The 15,318-nt window shown below is 38.8% G+C and overlaps 1 protein-coding gene across 3 annotated transcripts in view; it reads left to right on the top strand.

Moving 5' to 3' along the window:
* Window positions 1-15,318, top strand: part of AGK (acylglycerol kinase) — an 83,468-nt gene that overhangs the window by 47,611 nt on the left and 20,539 nt on the right. For all 3 annotated transcript variants that reach the window (XM_058724063.1, XM_058724065.1, XM_058724064.1), the window contains exons 9-10: window positions 4,698-4,767; window positions 12,146-12,225. In XM_058724063.1, the coding sequence (XP_058580046.1) occupies window positions 4,698-4,767; window positions 12,146-12,225 (150 nt within the window). The remainder of the gene's footprint in view (window positions 1-4,697; window positions 4,768-12,145; window positions 12,226-15,318) is intronic.

Raw genomic sequence — 15,318 nt, 5'->3', positions numbered from 1 at the left:
TGCACCCTTGGAGTTAGACCTAGTTGAACCTTGTTTTGCCACCAGCTTGCTCTGTCATCTTGAGAATATGATTAAATCTCCCTCTTGAGTCAGTTTCTTTAGCTGCATTTATCAGATGCCCAACAATAGTACCTCAGAAGATTAACAAGTTAAAATAAGGACTTGTTAGGTAAACAAGCAATTATGCTTGGTAAACCATGGGATAAGACTTTATGCATATTTATTGATGATTTAGGATGGAAAATAGTAAATAAGAAATAGGATGACTGTACAATTAATGAGTTTAGATTCTATAATTAAAACAACATAAATAAAAAAAGACAACCCTCTATTCTCTTGCTGTTTCACCTAAGGAAAAACATTTATTGTTATTAGAAAGAAAATTTTTAATGTTTATATATTTTTGAGAGAGAGAAACAGAGTGAAAGCTGGGGAGAGGCAGGGAAAGAGGGAGACACAGAATCTGAAGCAGGCTCCAGGCTCCGAGCTGTCATCACAGAGCCCGACACGGAGCCTGAACTCTCAAACTGCGAAATCATGACCTGAGCCGAAGTAGGCCACTTAACTGACTGAGCCAGGCACCCCAGGAAAAGCATTTATTTTTAAAGGAAAGAACATTTTACTATGGAAAGGTTTTTTTTCCTACCAGAACGGATTAGGAGGAGCCAAATTAGGAGAGAAACAACACTTTTTTGAACAGAGATTATAGTAATTTCTAAATGTCTCCTTTTTTATAGTTGCACTTAAAGGCTAGACACACTAAATCTTTTACTTTATTAGTAATGACTACTAACATTGCTGAGCCTTTACAAAAAAACATGAAACACTTAGGGATAAATCCAACAAAATATGTGTAAGATGTATATGCTGAAAACTACAAAACCTTGAAGAGAGAAATCAAGAAAACATAAATAAATGGAGAGACCTGTGTTCATGGACTTCAAGGCTAATATTTTGATGTTTGTTTTCCAAATTGATCTCTTTTTCAAGATTTTTTTATAGAAATGGACTTGTAGATTCTAAAATTTACATGGAAAAATAAAGGAACTAGAATACCCAGAATAACTTTGAAAAAGAATAACTAAGTTTGAGGACTTACCCTATCTGATTCTAAGACTAACTCTGTAACAGACAGTCCAAGACCAACTCTTTCAATAGTTAGTGCTGAAACAGTGAGCTAACCACATGCAAGAAAATGAACCATAACACATACTTAATAGTACTTATAAAAATTAACATGAAATCGATCACAGTCTTATATATAAAGCCTAAAACTGTAACATTTCTAGAGGAAAATCTTTGTGATCTTGGTTAGGCAATGATTTCTTAGGACGCAAAAAGCAGAAACCTTTAAAAAAAGATAAAATGGGCTTCAGTGAAATTTAAAACATCTGTCCCTTGAAAATAATTGTTAAGAAAATGAAAAATCAAGCCACAGATTGGGAAAAAAATTTTGCAAGATACATATCTGGTAAAGGACCAGTATCCAGAGTATACAAATAACTCTCACAATTCACTAATAAGAAAACAAACTCCCTTGTAGAAAGAAGGGCAAACCATTTGAACAGACACTTCACCAAAGACATAGATGGCATTTGTCATTAGAGAAGTGCAAGTTAAATCCACTTTGAGACGCATTTATTAGAATGGCTTAAACAAGCCAAACAGAAACCTGACATCATCAAGTGCTGACATATACATGAGGCAACTGAAACTCTCATATTTCTGATGGAAATGCCAAGTGGTATAGCTACTATGGAAAACAGTCTGGCAGTTGCTTATAAAATTAAACCTGTGAGCCATAATTATAGGTGCTTACCCAAAAGAAATGAAGACATCTGTCAATACGAAAACCTGTAGAGGAATGTTTATGGTAGCTTCATTGGTAACTGCCAAAAACTGGGAACGGTGCCAGCGTCCATCAATTGGTGAATGGATAAACTGTGTACTTCCATACAACGGAATGCAACTCTGCAATAAAAGGAAATAGTCTTTAAATTCATCCAACAGCGTGAGCCTCATACTCGTGCTAGGAGTTTTAAAAAAGCTAGTGAAAAGGCTTCACACTTCTTATTTCAATTTGTAGGACATTCTGGAAAACAGAAAGCAGCCAGTAGTTGCCAGAAGCAGATGGTGGGGTGAGTGGGTTGGCCACAAAGGGCCATGAAGGAACTTTCTGAGATGCTGTAAATGTTCTGTATCTTGGTCATGGTGATGATTACATGACTGAAGGCATTTGTCAAAATTTGTAGAACAGTATAACTAAAAGCATGAAATTTGCTGTGTATAAATTATATCTCAATAAATCTAACTTCAAAGAAGAAGTTAAAATATTAAACTAATTCTTTTAAGCTTAGATAATTCTACTTGTGTGAATAAGTGCTTGGGTGGAAGTGTTAGTCGCTTCTCAGTTTGGTTGACATTGACCTGGACCTTCCTTGGCTCCTCTTTCTCATTGTTCTTTGTGATTATCTATTGACCCTTGTACCCCACCCTTGCAGTTCATTCATTTGGGACAATTTGAGTATCAGGCTAATACCTGTAATGTATTGAAACATATCAAATATATTTAAAGCTATGCATTCATAATGATACTAGGAAATAAAAATGAAAAAGTTACTGGTCCTTTTTAGAGGATACTAAGGATATCAACTTATTTTGAAAATTGGTGAAGTTAACAAAAAAAAAAGCGTTTATCGATTTTTCTCATATGACCTCAATTTTATGGTACCAAATTTTGGATGAGGGAAAGTTTCTCTTTGTGGACCAGATAATAAATAAGAAGGAATAATAGAATTAAAAGGTCACCATTTTGCAACTCTCTGTTAACTAGTAAATCTAGCCATTGATTGTCAATAGTTGCTACTATCACACAAAAAAGAGGCAAACAGATTTCATGTACTTACTGATACAAGTACACACCACTACCTCTGGAGTACTTTTGCCAAAAACTCCATGCCCAATCAGATTTTTAGGAAATGCAGGGAATTGGGACATGTGTTAATATCATGGGAACGCAATCAGTAAAATCCAGATCCTCAGCAACACAGTAAGACAACCCATTTCTTTAATGAGTAGGGAAAAGGAGAGAGACTCCGTAGATTTGAAAAGACTTGACATATAAGCCAATTGCAATGTATAGATCTTATCTATTAGGTCCAGATTTGAACAAAGAAGCTGAAAAGAATATGAGTTAATTGGGGAAATTTTGACATTGACTAAATGTTGTTGATATAAAGGAATTATTTAAGTGTTTTAGAAATAATGGCAATTTATGTTTTTTTTAAAGAACCTTTTTATCTTTTAGAGATATATAAAGAAATATCTATGGATAAAGTGTTAAGATATCTGGGATTTGCTCTGATACAGATGGGGAGAAGTGGGTGGGAGGTGTATAAGGAAATAAGATCGGCTGTGCATTGATAATTGTTGAGGCTGGATGAGGAATACACAGGAGTCATGATACTATTCTCTGTACTTTTTTTATATGCTTGGAATTTTATAGAATAAAATCATCCATCTAATATTGATTGCCTAGTATGCACCATGCACTAGGCTAGGTGTTAGGTTTTATATTGGTCAATAAGGGATGTAAATTATCACCAACCTTGTGGAACTTTTAGTCTCCAGGTGGAGGCAGATGATAAAGATGTAAATAAAAAATATGTATTATAAATTGTGATCTGCTGTGAAGGAAAATGAACACAGTTCAGTGATAGAGAATTATAGGGAAGGGCCTAGAGGCTGCTTAGGGGAAGTGGTGACATATCAGCCAAGATCTGAAGGGTGAGACTAGTGAGCCATGCAAAGGGACAGCGGGTAAGTGACAGGAGGGGTGGACAGGCCGGGCTAGGAAAGTATTCAATGTGGGTTTGCTTGTTCTTTCTGCTGCAAGAGAAAATATCTTATTGTCTGGCCACTTGTTGATTTAATATTTCTTTTGCTGACTGTCTTTTGTATCCTAATGTGTGTCTGACCTGGGATCTAATTAGAGTATGAACCTAGAACTACTTTCAAGCCTGGCATAGTTTCACATGCCCTGAACGGTTGCTGATAGTACAAGCTTTTTTTTTTTACCTATAGACTTTTCAACTGACAGTCAGAATGTAGATAGGGACAGTCTCGTGTCCTTGAACAAAAGAATCAGCAATTAAAATTACATCCTTGTAATCCTGGAAAGTCAGAGGAATAGGTCTTGGGTTCTGGATTATATTTTGCTTAGATAACTCAAACCTGTCCTTTAGTTACCCTTTGGGTTAATAGAGTAAAAAGAAATAATGTTTTTTCAAGTGCTTGAGTTTCTTAGAATGAGTGAAAGATGCTGTTAATATTAACTATCATATTTTCCAGTGATAGGAGTCAGACACATAGTAGAGAGTCAAATGTGAAATAAACAAATGACTGGCCCTTTGTATAAACTTCTCTTGGCCAAAGCCTTCTCTTTTGAGTCTGTATCAGAGCCTTTCACTATGTTTGTATCAGTAATTCTTTTATATTCACTCGTTCTGCTATCTTGGAGTATTTTGAAGGAATTTCTTTTCCCTGAACCTGTTAGTACTCTGGACAGGAGAGAGAGAGAGTGGGTGAGTGAGTGTGTGTGTGTGTGTGTGTGTGTGTGTGTGTGTGTGTGTGTGTGAGTGATGGGGGAAGTGCTGCTTGTTTTCCGCACGTGATCGTTTCCTCCCTTTGTCTTTTAGACATATTACAGATGCTACACTTGCCATTGTGAAAGGAGAGACCATTCCACTCGATGTCTTGCAGATCAAGGTAAAGTCTGTTTTTCCCAGAGTTTGAAAAATTAACAAAGTAGTGCACACGTACATTTTAAAGAAATGAGCTGTAGCAGTTCAAATGAGGTTACAATGAAAACAATATTGTTTCCGTCCCAGGCATAACTCCCACAGAAAAATAACTTTACCTGTTTATTCTAGTTGTTATCACTAGTTAACATGCTCATGATACTACTTTTTAAAATTGTGGTAAAAAACCCACAAAAGAAAAGTTACCATGATAACCTTTTTTACGTGTACACTTGATCATTAGTGTTCAGTGTATAACATTGCCTTTGACTTACCGGTGTCAGACTTTCTCTCTTGACCTCTCCGTACCCTGTAAGAATTCCTCTATATCTCCTCTCAGTATAGTTGTTTCTCTTTGTACTTCCTCCACTGATTACCTTTGGACCATATAATTTCTCTATCTCATGTGGTGGTTTGGAATATTAGAAGAGCTAATTATACAAAGCATTGAGGACAGTGACTGGTTTCATCTGAACCTGTTTGCGTGGTGGCCATCCCTCAGGCTTTGCTAAAGGTGAAATCTTTCTCATGTCACATCCGTCCTTTGGAATTCAGGTTACTTCAATGTCTTGCAGCCTCTGCTCTCTCTCTGATGAGCTCAAGAAAAAATGATAGTTTGTAAATTATCTGGCTTTTTTTTTTTTTTAGGGTGGAAACAATGTTCCACCCTAATGTTCAGTGGGAGCAGGACTTCCCATTTTTCTGTTGGGTTGTCTAACATTTTATTGATTTGTAGATGAACTTGTGAATTGTTTAAAAAAAAAACAAACAAACTTCTGCTGGCTTTGCACACTCAAAGGGCTTAGAAGCAATGACACTAAACAACAAAGAATGTACCTGGCCTTCAGATTTTGGTCTCTAAATAGTGTTCCATAATAAACATGACCAGGGCTCTGTGAAAAGATGGCTTCCAGAGGCAAGGCAAGAACCAAGCAAAGAGTTACTCAGAAACTGATGGAGACAACAGGAAAAGACATAGGAGGCTAGTCTGATGGTATCCTCCTGGCCAGTTTTGGGATAGTTTGAACATCAAAAAGAATAATAATGCTGATGGATTATAATGCAATAAGTAAAAATGAAGAATCTATAAGCCTACAGTTTAATATTAGAGAATTTCCAGCTTGTAAACGTAGAAGACATGATAGTTATTATTTTGCAATCACTAATGAAATAATTGATTCAAGTAGAGACCATTAGTGGATGCTCAAACCGCTGGATAAAAGGGTTGTTGGGGAACATACATCAACACAGTCTTAAAGCATCACAGCCTACTTAATGATTACAGAGGGAAAAGTGTACCTTTACAGTAGAGAGATCTAGCATATACCACCTAGTGATCAAACTTAGCATCATCAGTTATGGGACAGATGGGCATTATCTGCCTTCTGATGTGATCTATCAAGAAGGATAAATCATCACGTATATAGTTTCTTGCTCAAAATGTTAAATTATCTGAATCTAACTGAAAATAATAATGAGAAAAAAGTCCATCAAATTGTGGGACCTTCTAAAAACAACAGTTGGTCTGGCCTCTTCAAAAATTTCAGTGTCATGAAATCCAAAGAAGATGGTCTATTCAGGATTACAGAAGCCAAAGTAATAGAATTAAATCTGGCACAAAATCCTGGATTAGAAGAATGAAAAACAAGACCATAAAAGATACTATTGGAACAATCAGACCTATTTAATAGGGACTGTATATTAGATATTCTATGTCAATTTAGATTTCTTGAGGGTGACAGCATTATGTTTATGTCTGTCCTTGTTCTTATGAGATGTGCTGAAATTTGAGGGGTGAGGGTCATGAAGTCTTCAGCGTATTTGAAAATGATTTAACAAAACTACAAAACACGTAGACAGATAAAGCTAATAGGGGACAATGTTTTTCCTGGTGAATGTAGGTGAAAGACGTAAATGGTGTTCATTGTACATTAAAGGATTTCTTGGTTTGACATTTTTCCGAAAGAAAAATTTTGGAGGGAAGAAGACCCAGTAGCCGTTCCTGATTCCTGTTTGGAATCCTCTTTTTAAAAAAAAAAATTTTTTTTAACGTTTATTTATTTTTGACACAGAGAGAGACAGAGCATGAACAGGGGAGGGTCAGAGAGAGGGAGACACAGAATTGAAACAAGCTCCAGGCTCTGAGCTGTCAGCACAGAGCCCAATGCGGGGCTCGAACTCACAGACCGCGAGATCATGACCTGAGCCGAAGTCGGCCGCTTAACCGACTGAGCCACCCAGGCGCCCCTAGAATCCTCTCTTTAAGAAGAATTTAATTCCCAGGCACCTGGGTGGTTCGGTTGGCTAAGCATCTGACTTAGGCACAGGTCATGATCTCACAATTAGTGGGTTCGAGCCCCACGTTGGGCTCTGTGCTGTCCGTGTAGAGCCCACTTCAGATCTTCTGTCGCCCTCTCTCTCTCTCTGCCCCTCTCCAACACTTGCACTGTCTGGAAAATAAACATTTAAAAAAAAAAGAATTTAATTCCTGGAACGAAGGATATTCTCTCTGGGCAGTAGTTAAGTAACCATTCCTTCTTCATAGATCTTCTCCCCTCTTTCCCCACAACAAAAGGACAGATTCCCGAGAAGGCTAAGCCATAAAGCCAAACAATTGTATGAACAGTGAGCCCTGTGTCCTTTACTGAGATTTGGTCTTAAAATGCACTGGCTACATTCCGATTGTCCTTCAGAGGCTCTGAACATTTTATATTCATTCAAGTTTCCTGATATCTCTGAAAGAATGTTCCATACTATGTCACAATTCCAAACTTGAGTCCTAAAATATTGGTGTTAATTATATAGCATTGGCCATATGCATATTTATGACTGGTGAACCCATGTATTTGCAGCCTGTTTTCCTTTCCTTTTCCTTTGTTCTTCTGCACTGATGTCTGGACTCCCCACCATGATGTCATTGATCGTGATAAAAGTGACTTAAGTTGTATTTTATTCTTTAGCGATAATAAATCTAAGTCATTCTCAACAAAATGCAAGAGCTGGGTGAAAGTCTAGCCTAGGAACGCACCACAGATTGGCATCTATGAAGATATTATCTTAAAATGTTGTTATTACCGAAGGAGGTGAGTCAGGCTCTATCTTATAATAACTAGGTAATTCACTGTTGCTTATAAATGTGTGAGGAGTAATACATTCCAGAGTAATCAGGATTTAATTGGAAATTGTTGACTGTGCTTGTATTTAAACGTCTTCTCTCCGATTTTTTTCTTTTCTCCCAAATGTACTGAGTTTGTGAATTGACGAAACCAGCATCAAATTTGCCACAGGCTCCATGTATTGATGACACAGCCCAGGAAGCAGAAAACTTTGAAAATTAATTCCTAGAAAACATAGTACAGCAGCCTCCTCTGTGGCTTCTGAGGCACTCAGCTAGAGCTGAATTTGTCTTCTCTTTCTTCCTTATTCCTAGAAATTGCTTTCAGAATATGGGGGCAGCATGATAGGTAAAGCCTGATACTGGATTCCTGTTCTTAAAAGAAAACAAACCCAAACCCAATTAAACCTGTATAACTGAAGAGTCCCCAAAAATAGTCCTTGGAAGCTATAATAATGCTTTATATTTAGCTTTTTATAGTGTCTACTGAATTCTCACATCTCATTTGGACCTCCAGCTTAAGAAGACAAGATGTGTATTATTATCTTCGTTTGATAGAGTGAAAACAAAAAGTCAGCTGGTCATCTGACTAGTCACGCTGAAAACAGAAGTCGAGTCTAGATTTTCTGTTTTATAGTCCATTGCTTTTCAACTTGACTGCTTTGTCTAGGTGGTATCACTCTTGGCACGATCCTGTGATTTCCAAATGGCATTTTCCCATGTAGACATCTACAAAGCCTGGTACTTAACTTCAAAGGCTTTAAAGACCTACAGAAGCCTTTCTAGTTCTTTCTTTTTGCTACTTCAGTTGGCTCATAGAATCAGCCAACCCAGAACCCAAAGAGGATAGGGTTGCTGGCTGAAGTTAGAATCTGCTCCTTTCCCCTATCATTCCTGGTTTCCTTTTTTTTTTTTTTTTAACCCTGACTGATCATTCTCTCAAGATGACGCTTAGGGCTGCTTCAGAACTTCAGAATTCCTATTTTCTTTCTCTTCATCTAGAGTTCCTAAAATTCCTAGATTAGGTACCTATCTAGTTGACCAGAATTGTTTTCTTTTCACTGTTCCTTAAGCTTTTATTCCAGCCAGCTTTCTGAGTTATTTTTCTTTAGCAAACCAGTAGGCCCTTTTCCCTTTGCAGAGGGTCTATGACTTGGGACAACATATGTCCTTTGCTGTTAAGACCTGGTTGTGTGCCTGTTTTTATCTGTTTTTGTTTACTGACCCTTCCATCTGATCCTCAATTACCCAGACCTTAATCGGGTTAACATTCCAGTGGTAATTTGTCTGTTGGCTTCTCCTCTGTCCACCTACCCTTATTTTTCTTGTGTACCCCAACAAGGACTAGTCCCTTCATTACCGACCCTCTGTCCTCTCCTGAATCCTGAGGGCCCTATGACCATCTGGCTGTTAGCTGGGCTTGTCTAGATCTTTCCACACTCATTTCCTAGTCCAGAGTCATTCCTACCCCTTGCTAGGACATAGCACCCCAAATCAGTAGCACCTTGAAGTTACAAGGCTTTTTAGTTAATCTTCCCAGAATATTCCTAAAATCCTCCTCAATGAAGACAGAGAAAACATTTTTAGAGCACCAGTTGGGAAGTCTTCAATACTAAAACCAGGACATCGTGTTAGACTATGTGCTTTTGATCAGCCTTTCCCCAGGAGTATTAGTTACACAAAGTGCCTCCCAGGGAAGGGTTGCACAAACAATTCAGGAAAACTATTTGTATTTCTCCTTCTGGAAGTTTACAATATACATTAACATGTTAAAGACCCCAAGAAGAATTGTAGTGAACATAACTTGTTTCAAACCAACGAATTTTGGTATTTCTCAACTCCTTTCATCATGGAATCTTGTACAGTTATCATTATTATTAGTTGTGACGCTTACAAACCCCTTATGGAACAGTTGAGGGAAATAGTCCACTGCAGACTCACACAGTGTTGCTTCTCTTCCTCAGGTTAGACCTTTCTTCTCCCTTTTCTTTCTCTCCGTGCTTCTCTCTAACATCCCTCAATCTAGACACCTTATTCTTTAAAATTTGTTTTGTTTTAAAATTTATGTTGTGTTGCCCTGACCATGTGTGTCCTTTGATCCCCTCACACACCACATCCAGTCGCACCTGCTGTGCTTTCATAGCACTCGATGCATTTCTTGGTGGTGGGAACCTCCTGCATTGGATTGCTGTTGTCTGTGTCTGTCTACCCTTGTTGTACCTTGAGCTCTTTGAGGGCAGGTTTGTTTTTTTTTTTAATATAATTTATTGTCAGGTTGGCTAACATACAGTGTATACAGTGCGCTCTTGGTTTTGGGTTATGTTCCCATGATTCATTGCTTACAGTCAACACCTAGTGCTCATCCCAGCAAGTGCCCTCCTCAATGGAGAGCAGGTATTTTTATTACTACTCCCTAATGTATCATATTGTCAATGATAATTCCATGGGGAAAAAAAAAGATGAGCTTTCCATCATCAGGATGGCTCAAAGTCCTGCTGTTTTCCGCAATACCCACTTGGCACCTGGGGGACTAACATACCCCTCCTGTGCCAGGGGCCAAGGTGCCTCACCATGACCTCTGTGCTCCACCATCTCTGTCTAGTTCCCTTTTCCTTGCTTAACTGGTGCAGAGGGTGGAAAAGCAAATCTGCTGGAACAGACACACAAGCAAGGAATGGGAGGCCAGTATCTTTATTTACAAGCTGCCCCTATGAGTGTGTGATTTTCCTGGAAATCCCTCACTGGGTTTCGGTATCGCGGGATTGAGGGGGAAGCACGCCCTCCCCGAGGAGAACACTTGATATACTTGACCTAGACCAGCAATTTATGGTGTCCAGGATTCTCCTCCAGCTCCTAATCTTTGCTTGTACTGATGGCCTGGTGGAAATCGAGCTGGCTCTGCCCCCATTTAGCAAGTTCTATGGAGTTATGTCTAGCGTGTGGCTGCTCTGTTTAGAATGTGGGCACACTCTTGGGCTTTAGCTCTAATTCTGAGCTGTGGGAAAAGTCCCTTTTAGGATCTGGATCTTGTATATATTATATAGATATAGATATAGATATAGATATAGATATAGATATAGATATATAGATAGATCCTGATCTATCTGTATCTATATCTATATATTTATATATTTTTATATTCTAAGGAAGGTCCATTATAAAGTATAAACTCTTAAAGACAATGACTCTATTGTGTATGTTTTCTATATAATGCTTAACTGGCAGATTAATTAGTAACTCACTGATGGTAATTGCAGTATTTTGCCATAAAACATTGGGCTAAATCTGAATCACTTTCTTTTTTCTTAATTTGTTTTTGAGAGACAGAGACAGAGCATGAATGGGGGAGGGACAGAGACAGGGGGAGACTCAGAATCCAAAGCAGGCTCCAGGCTCTGAGCTGTCCGCACAGAGCCCAACGTGGGGCTCGAACCCACGCGAACTGTGAGATCATGACCTGAGCTGAAGGTGGGACACTTAACCGACTGAGCCACCCAGGTGCCCCAATCCGAATCACTTTTTATTCTGACTTGTTGTGACAGATATCTGGCTGTATTGTTAGATGCTCAGGTGAAATTTTCTAGAGTACCAGGATTCTGATCTTACTTGAGAACACTTGGACCTCTAAAGAGAATGCAGGCTGAAATGATCTTTGCCTTGGGCAAGTCTGAGAGAGAAGTACTTCTGGCTGACCCGACTTCTGATTGGTCAAAAAGCCAGCATAGTTAGGTACTTCTTTTACAGTCTGAAGTATGATGATATGTTCCCTTGCCAGCAGATTCATGAGGCCTAATATTTAAAAATTAATTTCATTTTACAGGATGGTTTATTCAGGTCCTTTTACTGAGTACTCAGTTAATTTCTGAGATTTTGAACACCCTTTTTGTTTTTATTTATTTATTTTTAACGTTTATTTATTTTTGAGACAGAGAGAGACAGAGCATGAATGGGGGAGGGGCAGAGAGAGAGGGAGGCACAGAATCTGAAACAGGCTCCAGGCTCTGAGCTGTCAGCACAGAGCCCGAGGCGGGGCTCGAACTCACAGACCGCGAGATCGTGACCTGAGCTGAAGTCGGACGCTTAACCGACTGAGCCACCCAGTCACCCCTTGAACACCCTTTTTAGAATTTGGTTTGAGGAAAACTAGGCTGTGAGCATTTGCTGACTTAACTATAGAGAGTTCCAAGTTAACTGTAATCATTAATTTAAAATGAATGTATTTAACTTCCAGGGTGAAAAGGAAAAGCCTGTGTTTGCAGTGACCGGCCTTCGATGGGGATCCTTCAGAGACGCTGGCGTCAAAGTTAGCAAGTAAAGGATTACTATACTGCCATGGGATGATGTTTTAAAAATCTTGTTTTGCTCCTATCCTTGACATTTTTATCTACAGTGATCTTCTAGGAAGAAATCTGGTGGGCCTGCTGGTTGAATTATGTGTGACTAATACAAGTAGAGGTTTGTATCTTCCACACAGAGCAGTTAGGGAAGGTTTGGTTCCCTGCCCCCAGCTTGGTATTGGAGTGGAGGAGATGCATCTCTGTCCCTGGAGGTCATATTTGAGGGCAGGTTAGGCTCATGCTACACAGAAGTTGCCTATCATCCTGCAGCCTGCTCAGCTGGGCACCAAGTGAAAGACAGTGCTGGAGCCCCAGCCTTATGGAGCTTTTACCGCCCTGGTCTCAAGACTGCCTGAGAGGGGTTTTGGGGTTTTTTTTCCCCCTTTAAAAAAAAATTTCAATTGTTGTTAGTTAAAATGCAGTGCAGTATTGGTTTCAGCAGTAGAATTCAGTGATTCATCACTTACATGCAACACCCAGTGCTCATCCCAACAAGTGCCCTCCTTGGTATCCATCACCCATCTAGCCCATCCCCCACCCACCTCCCTCCATCAACCCTCCGTTCTCTGTATTTAAGAGTCTCTTAAGGTTTGCCTCCCTCTATTCTCTTTCGGCACCCCCTTCCCATATGTTCATCTGTTTTGTTTCTTAAATTCCATATATGAGTGAAATCATGCAGTATGTGTCTTTCTCAGATTGACTTATTTTGCTTAGCTTAATACACTCTAGCTCCATCTATGTCATTGCAAATGGCCAGATTTCATTCTTTTTGATTGCTAGGTAACATTCAATTGTGTATATATATCACATCTTTTTTTTTTTTTTTTTTTTACTTTATTTTTTGAAGGCAGAGAGAGACAGAGTGCCAGTAGGGGAGGGGCAGAGAGAGAGGGAGACACAGAATCTGAAGCAGGCTCCAGGCTCTGAGCTGTCAGCACAGAGCCCGATGTGGGGCCCAAACTCACAAACTGGGAGATCATGACCTGAGCTGAAGTCGGACGCTCAACTGACTGAGCCACCCAGGCTCCCCTATACCACATCTTTTTTATTCATTCATCAGTCAATGGACATTTGGACTCTTTCCATAGTTTGGCTATTGTTGATAATGCCGCTATAAACATTGGGGTGCCTGTGCCCCTTTGAATCAGCATTTTTGTATCCTTTGGGTAAATAATAGTGCAATTGCTGCATCGTAGGAATAGTTCTATTTTTAGTTCTATTTTTAGTTCTATTTTTAGTTTCTTGAGGAACCTCCATACTGTTTTCCAGTGTGGCTGCACCAGTTTGCATTCCCACAACAGTGCAAGAGGGATCCCCTTTCTCCACATCCTCACCAACACCTGTTGTTTCTTGGGTTGTTAATTTTAGCCATTCTGACAGGTGTGAGGTGGTATCTCATTGTGGTTTTGATTTGTATTTCCCTGATGATGGGTGATGTTGAGCATCTTTTCACGTGTCTTTTAGCCATCTGGGTGTCGTCTTTGAAAAGTGTCTATTCATGTCTTCTGCCCATATTTGTTTTTTTGGGTGTTAAGTTTGATAAGTTCTGTATAGATTTTGGATACTAACCCTTTATCTGATATGTCATTTGCAATTATCTTAGCCCATTCCATCAGTTTCCTTTTAGTTTTCTTGATTCTTTCCTTCACTGTGCAGAAGCTTTTTATCTTGATGAAGTCCCAATAGACCTGTTTGCTTTTCTTTCCCTTGCCTTCAGCCTTGTGTCTAGTAAGAAGAACCTTACACCTAAAGGACTAGAAAAGGAGCAGCAAATAAAGCCTAAAGCCAACAGAAGAAGGGAAATTATAAAGATTAGAGCAGAAATAAATAATATATAAACAACAACAATAACAAAAAACAGTAGAAGAGATCAATGAAACTAAGAGTTGGTTCTTTGAAAGAGTAAACAAAATTGATTAGTTTATCAAAAAGAAAAGAGAGAGGATTCAAATAGATAAAATCACAAATGAAAGAGGAGAGATCACAACCAACACCACAGAAATACAATTATGAGAGAATGCGATGAAACATTACGTGCCAACAAATTGGGCAATCTGGAAGAAATGGGCAAATTCCTAGAAGCTCACAACCTACCAAAACTGAAACAGGAAGAAATAGACAATTTGAACAGACCCATAACCAGCAAATAAATTGAATCAGTAATCAAAAATCTCCCAACAAACAAGAGTCCTGGGCCAGATGGCTTCCCAGGGAAATTCTACCAGACTTTTAAAGAAGAGTTAATACCTATTCCTCTCAAACCGTTCCAAAAAATAGAAATGGAAGGAACACTTCCAAACTCACTCTATGAAGCCAGAAGCCAGCATTACCTTGGTTCCAAAATCAGACAAAGACCCCTAAAAAGGAGAATTGTAGGCCAATATCCCTAACATGGATACAGATATTCTCAATAATATATTAGCACATTGAATTCAATAGCACATTAAAAGAATTATCCACCATGACCAAGTGGAATTTATTCCTGGGCTGCAGGGCTGGTTCAATATTGGCAAATCAATCAACATGATACACCACATTAATAAAAGAAAGGATAAGAACCATACGATCCTGTTGATAGATGCAGAAAAAGCATTTGAGAAAATACAGCATCCATTCCTAATGAAAAGCCTCAACAAAGTAGGGATAGACAGAACATACCTCAACATCATAAAGGCCATATATGAAAGACTCACATCTAATGTCATCCTCAATGGGGAAGAACTAAAAGCCTTTTCCCTACAGTCAGGAACAGGACAAGGATGTCCACTTTCACCATGACTATTTAACATAGTACTGGAAGTCTTAGCCTCAGCAATCAGACAACAAAAAGAGATGAAAGGCATCCAAATCAGCAAGGAAGAAGTCAGACTTTCACTATCTGCAGATGACATTATAGTCTATGTAGAAAACCTGAAAGACTAGCAAAAAATTGCTAGAACTAGTACATGAGTTCAGCAAAGTCTCAGGATACAAAATCGATGTGCAGAAATCTGTTGCATTTCTATACACCAATAACAAAGCAGGAGAAAAATCAAGGAATTGATCCCATTTGCAATGGCAGCAAAAA

Source organism: Neofelis nebulosa, chromosome 4 (genome assembly GCF_028018385.1).
Source record: "Neofelis nebulosa isolate mNeoNeb1 chromosome 4, mNeoNeb1.pri, whole genome shotgun sequence".
Taxonomy (NCBI): Eukaryota; Metazoa; Chordata; class Mammalia; order Carnivora; family Felidae; genus Neofelis; species Neofelis nebulosa.
The sequence above is the reverse complement of the archived record's forward strand: the minus strand, read 5'-3'. Positions and strand labels throughout refer to the sequence as shown.